The following is a 6791-nucleotide window of genomic DNA, read 5'->3' on the forward strand; positions in this document are numbered from 1 at the left end:
CGGCGTGACGAGCGAACGCTTTAACCACAAGGCTACCCGACCGCCCCGAATGCAGAACTGAATGCAGTTAGACATGTCAAGCTCAACAACATAAGGCTTGCGGGTTTGGATATATAGTTGTATAGTATGATGGTGAACCAACTTAAAACTTAAATAAATCCCCAAACAATACCAATCCCCGTTCTATTTCATAATCTTAGAGGATAGGATTCTCATCTCATAATGCAAGCTATCTCAAAGACTGATATCGGCTTAAGATGTATTCCTCATAACATGGAATGATATATATCATGCTCTTTGACAAAAAAAATACATTATACAGACAAGGATGGAAAAGCGAGAACAAAACAAAGTAATGGGCTCAGATTCATAGATAGCGTAGTTTCTGTTATCTTCTCTGGACAGTTGAGCTAATGCCAACAATCCAAATGACTTTGCTTTAACGAACCAATACACCGATCAGGTATCTCGACATTTGTTGCTGAGAAAGGGTATATATCCTAACGAATATATGGATGATTTGTCGAGTTTGATGAAACTAAATTACCATCTGTTGAATAATTCTATAGTAACATATAATTAGCCACCATTGCATAGACATCGCCGACAACTATTTGGAGCAAAATTTACTTTCCAGTAATTAATATGTTGGCATATTAGTCTCACATGTCATCACTACATTATCATAAACTCTGAATCTCTGAATTCCTTTTCAAGGGTCAAGCTTAGGATTAATAGAACCAGATAACATTCTGATATCCGTTTATATGTTTGATATTTGTGATGATAGTATTGTTATAATGTAATGACGAGGTGTTCACACGGGAAATCAAAGTGGCGTTAGTCCCTATGGTCTTTTCATTTATGTACGTGACTGCCACATGTTTAATTGTAATTACATCAATGTGAAAGCATTAAACTGCAGCAGTACTTTGTGCATTCACAGAACGCCATCAATTTCACCAATAAAAGTATATATGAATCTTAAAAGAATGATTAAAGGAAGAAAGCATTTATTTCTAAACCTTATGATTTTTGTAATAAGCTTTCTAATTGCATAAAGGATGTAGAACAAAGAGTTTGTCACATACTTTAGTGTTAAATAAATTATTTCTTAGTGAATGAAAATACGTCATAATCACAGTTCTTACTCTCAAGAATGACACTTTGTGGGTCGCATAATTCTTATATATAGTATTTACTCAATGGGCGAAAATTCTTCCACCAGTCTATTATTTCACGTACTTGAATAAACGTGTCAAATGGTTTCTCCACATACCTTTGCTTTGTACGAGAAGCATGTGTGTGGGCCGCTTATCTCGTCGTGTGACTCAGCAGTCTGATGAAACACATTACATTGTTGCCATAATAACAAAAAAAGACTACTTTTAGGATATTAGATGCATCATTGTGTGTCAGTCGTCCTTTTGTACTCTGCATTCTGTGTTCGGGAAAACTGGTAGCCGAATGTTTAGACAACATCACCGAATATTATGTGGAAGAAGTCACGATGACCTAATAGTGTACACAGATTCTGACAGGAAGGTCTCAGTTTGTGTCAATAACTAGGTACGAACAGCACGTGAACGGGTGGCAAAGTTCGCATTTTCAGTGACGCAACCGTCAGATATGACAACTGCTACGATAAGAAAGTATATTTAAGGGGTTGGTCGTCCAGTAGTGAGTATATGTTGTGTCCTGGTGTGTAACGTAACGTTTGTAAGCTATACGGTAAGTTCAATATTATTTCACTTATACAGCTACCTTCTGGCAGGTTCGTGTTGGTGCTTGTACTAGGTGCCAGGCTTATACCAGTTTTGTAGTGTTTGCTCAATGAGATACCATGCCATAGTTTAATATGGATACGCCAGACAGGGATCGGTCAGGTATCGAACCACAAATTTACCGCCCTCCGGGCACATGCTCTTTCTACGAGTCAGTCAGGGAGTCGTGAGAGAAAAACTCTCTGTCCAGTATGGAAAATACATGCGTCCACACATTTTCGCGTGTCTCCTGAATCAACTGTGTCTGTCAATGTGAACTGCAGTCGAAAGCAATCTCGGTTGTGATGTGTCTGCTCAAAACTGATTATGTCCTCAACAGCCTACGGCTGTTAATTGTACGTCATATGTCATATTCACTCAGTCTATCCTTTATAGTGCACATCATATGTCAGGTTCCTTAACGTCAGATTGACAATAGTCCACAGCTTTTAATGCACATCATGTATGAGGTTCCTCCACTTCACCCAGGCATAACGAGTGATCGTTTTAACTACAAGGATGTTCCTGTTCCGTGGGCATTCCGGCTAAGAATTGGCCCCCAACAACATATGCTTGGCTTAAGAGGCGATATGATGTATTGAGTGATCAGGCTTGGCGACTTGGTTCGTGGCGTGTCATCGTACCCCGACGGTGTTGATAGTTGATCACAATATCAATCACTGGATTGCATTGTCCAGATTCGCCGAATGCCTAGAACTACCGGTTTACTTATATCGTTTCCGGTTTATCTCCAATGAAATATAGCCATAAACAACACCCTAAATATACTTCAGTATCAGATTTAAGTCATTTATAACCACATTCAGGAGTGAAGAAACTTACGACCTGCAGTCGCCATGGAGTTGATACATGTAGCCGATGATGGTGGAGATGAGTTGACGATGTTAAGCTACAATGGCCGCAAATACCCAAATTTCCCCGGATGTATGGAGAAAAAAGTCCTGGAGACATTACCATCTGCTGAAATCCGCTCTGATGATATTCTAGTGTGTACTTTTCCAAAGTCAGGTATGTAGACTGTACTTATCAATACAGAAATATAATTATGACAAAATCTTCCTCAGGTCAGGAATCACATTTTGCTTACAATCTCTGGTCTACATGAAGATAATCTGAAAATGTGAGACAGACCCAACCTGACATCATTGGATGTTTCTCTTTGGTTTGTTTTGAGGGATATGGTAGGAAAACCATCAGGTCGTTATTCATTATATAGTGAGTGAGCGAGTGAGTGGGTGAGTATGGTTTTACGCCGCTTGTTGCAATATTCCAGCAATATCACGGCGGGAGACACCAGAAAGGGGCTTCACACATTGTACCCATGTCGGGAATCGGACCCGGGTCTTCGGCGTGAAGAGCGAACGCTTTAACCACTAGGCTACCCAACCGCCCCTCATTATATGGTGACAGGATACATGTATTACACAGTACATGACTGGTCGTTAAACACAAATGCGACCTCATCCCAAAACAAATACGGACTTTGCTATGTTTCAGGGTATACATAATTTCATGACATGAATATCACGTTAGCAGTAAACACTAATATGTGTCAAGTACAAGGAAAAAATTGAATCTATTTTTCCCAAGCCATGAAGGCCCCTGTGATGTTTCTATGCAGGCACTCACTGGGTCTACGAGATGGTTCGCCTGCTGGCGGCGGGACAACTCGAACGTGAAGAAGTGGCCAAAGGATTTAACTTGATGGAAAATTGCAAAGTTGATGACTACTACAAAGATGTCCCTTCTCCCAGAATCCTTAACACTCACGTGATGTTCAACGAACTTCCAGAGCAGGTTAAGGTAAAGAAACCTAGGATCCTGTACGTGACAAGGAACCCCAAGGACGTGACTGTTTCTTTTTACAACCATATGAAGAAACTATCGAAGGCCTACAACTACACTGGAGAGTGGAAGAATTTCGTCCGACCCTCACTGGAAGGGAAGTGTGAGGGCTTTTCGTATTTTACTTTGGTCACAAAATGGCAAACGTGTACTGTAGGTGGTGATCAATACTTTCTTCTTGCGTATCACACGTACTTTAAGTAACATTTCTACCATCCGTTGGCTGTGGGTACATTGATCACGAGTTCAAATCCCAAATCCGCCATGAGTATCATCCTTGATTTATCAGCACCATTTGCTTGCTTCTGACACACCATAGACCCAACCGCTTTAATATTCAATTTATATCTGACGATGAATTTGTGACCAGTGTGTACCTTATTTCAGTTGAATATGGTTCCTGGTTCGACCATGTGAAGGATTGGGAGGAGGTGAAGAAAACCACTGACGTCCCAATACTGACGATTAACTATGAAGACATGCAAGAGGTACATGGTTTTGTTATTCTTATGTTGTTTACAAATAATAGTGTTGAGTGTGATGTTCATTGTCCGGGAAATGGGCTTGATGCCATGTGGATAAATCTCTTTACATCAATGTCTCCAGTTCGAATCCACAAATAAGTGCATTGTAAAAGTGCAAGTTAAATGTGACAAGGGCAGGCACGTTATCTAGTGTTGATGTAAAGCGCTTCTAGTTTTCCCAATGGCATGTGTTCATGTATATGTTTCGTGTGTCCAGTTTTTTAGTCTGTTTGTACAACTCAACGAGCGTTCATGTATATTGTTTAGTGTGTTCAGTATGTTAATGAGTTTATAATGACGAGTGTTCAAGGGTATCGTTTCGTGTGTTCAGTATATTAATTTGTTTATAATGACGAGTGTTAATGGGTATCGTTTCGTGTGTTCAGTATATTAATGTGTTTATAATGTGGTGTGTTTATGTTCAGGCTTTTGGTCTTTCGGGATATGATTGATGTTTATGTTTTACATGTTCAAAGAATGTATTCCGCGAGATGAAAAAAGTGGCAGCCTTCCTTGGAATTAACAGAAGTGATGAGTTTGTGAAGGAAGTGTGTGATCACTGCAGCTTCGCCTCCATGCAGAAAAGCAAGTCACCCTTGTCCAAGGTCATGTATAGAAAGGGTGAGCATTTATGTCCCAGTACCTTCTGTGGAATGAATTATCTGCAGCTGTGAGTATGAATCTCAAAGAACCCTCTGTGGAATGGAATATCAAGAAAATGTGATTGTTGGTTGCCCAGGATGCCATGATGAATCAGAATTCTAGAAAAGGTTATATTTGAAATGTGATTCAGTGCGTTCTGTGCAATGTAATATAATATCTAGAAACTTTTAGACAGGGTTGCTTCTTGTCACTAATAGTCATTGATATATTAGGCAGAGTAAGGAAAGAGGGTAGGGATTACTTGACATCGAAGAAAGCCATGGTAGCACTGCACAGCACTGCTGCCATAAGGTAAAGGGTCCTTTGTTCAGTAACTGTAAAACAACCTTGACCAATTGACTATTCACGAGAATTCCCTGAGCAATTCAGGAAGCTTATAGTTATATATATGATTGTTGCAAGATGCATATACGCTGCATTTTGGCAATGATGAAGCGACTAACATGGGTGATTAGCTGTCGTGAATGGATGATTCCCGGGGTATTAATAATAATAATTTATATATATACACTTATATAGCGCTAACATTGACACAGTAAACCATGCTCTTGTTGGACGCCCTTGATGGAAGAGTCGTAAAAAGTTAAGGGGAAATGTTCTTAACTGTCTCTTAAAAGACGATGACTTTGGGATTGTTTTATTTTCAGTGATAGATCATTCCATATCTTTTATCAATTATCATATTGTGTTTGATTATTACTGTTGGACGAGAAGATAAAACGTTAGACGTGACTAGCTCTAGTACTATCAGTTTCACTTGCCTTTGTCCGTATATTTGTTGTCATGCTCCTTATATAAACATTGGAACGATTTGAGATGGTTATTTAAAGAAAGCAATGCTACATTCCCATGGGTCGAACGCTTTGTCGGAGACTAACATCATAGATACCAGCAACCTGATGTTTTTTTTGCAAATCGTACATATCAAAAATACATCATTACAATATTCTTACATTCGATTCAAGCATTAACTTTTGTTTTTGTCAGGTGAGGTTGGCGACTGGAAGAATTGGTTTACTGTCGCCCAAAATGAGTGGTGTGACCATCTCTTCAAGGAAAAGATGATGGATTGTCCTTTGGAGTTCAGATATTCATTGAAATAATGGCGTTGTGAAGAAGGGAGAGTCGGTAGAAATGGCTAGAGTAGTTTGAGTAGGCAAATTGAATAGCGCGGCATTGCGGGTGGACGACACATGAAGACCAGTGTTATCCACAATTGGGCGCTCTCTTTGTGAAAGAATATATTACTTCATTGCCAATCATTGTTTCTGTATGTACTTTAATATGAACTGTGACCACAATAAAAGGAATGAAACATTAGATCTGCGTTTGTCACACTTCAGCAACAACAAAAAAACAACTCGCTGACAATTGGTTGGACAGACGCCAATGGGGTTTTGAGCATAGAAACTGAGGGATTCACCGAAGGTCTTGTGTAATGTTTTCAGATGAGCCCTCGTTCACATTCGTCATGCGAAGGTCAACGTAAAGCACCATGACAGATTGGGGTGGGTATGTACGTAATGATATGTGTCGGGATCAGCAGAACACCGCTGCGTATGGTCCATCCAAAAAGGTAGCTGGACTGGTGACAAGAAGGTAATGCTTGTGGACTTCCTCCAGCAGAGAGGTGCGGTGGTGCCCACTAAGATACCATGTGTGTGTGTGTGTGCGTGTGTGTGTGCGTGTGCGTGTGCGTGTGCGTGTGCGTGTGTGTGTGTGTGTGTGTGTGTGTGTGTGATTGCAGGATATAACGGGTCATTCACACAAATAATCAGCAGCCACAAGGGCCAAATGTTTACTGTAGGAATTTCGGGGGAAATTGTAATCTACGCGTGTTGCTCGAATAGACTAAGTCCCATGTATTAATGGATTTGGTTTTCAGACTCTGGTCTGTCTGGTTCAGACTCAAATGTTTACAGGTTGCAGTGATATAGCTGGAGCATTACTCACTATGGCGTTAAACAACAATCAC

The 6791-nt window shown here is 40.1% G+C and overlaps 1 protein-coding gene across 2 annotated transcripts; it reads left to right on the top strand.

Moving 5' to 3' along the window:
* The first annotated feature begins 1568 nt into the window (after nucleotides 1–1568).
* LOC124135195 (sulfotransferase 1A3-like) lies at nucleotides 1569–6136 on the top strand. Of its 2 annotated transcripts, none has more exons than XM_046500447.2 (6): nucleotides 1569–1680; nucleotides 2591–2792; nucleotides 3406–3732; nucleotides 4017–4117; nucleotides 4630–4774; nucleotides 5804–6136. In XM_046500447.2, exons 2-6 carry the CDS (start codon nucleotides 2621–2623, stop codon nucleotides 5917–5919), a joined length of 861 nt encoding a protein of 286 aa, XP_046356403.2. In that variant the 5' UTR covers nucleotides 1569–1680; nucleotides 2591–2620; the 3' UTR covers nucleotides 5920–6136. The 2 variants fall into 2 exon arrangements, with proteins under 2 accessions (XP_046356403.2, XP_046356402.2); XM_046500446.2 differs by having other exon boundaries at nucleotides 1589–1731.
* The last annotated feature ends 655 nt before the right edge of the window (nucleotides 6137–6791 follow it).

The sequence above is a fragment of the Haliotis rufescens genome, unplaced genomic scaffold, assembly GCF_023055435.1.
Source record: "Haliotis rufescens isolate VD_foot unplaced genomic scaffold, xgHalRufe1.0.p SCAF_15, whole genome shotgun sequence".
Classification (NCBI taxonomy): domain Eukaryota; kingdom Metazoa; phylum Mollusca; class Gastropoda; order Lepetellida; family Haliotidae; genus Haliotis; species Haliotis rufescens.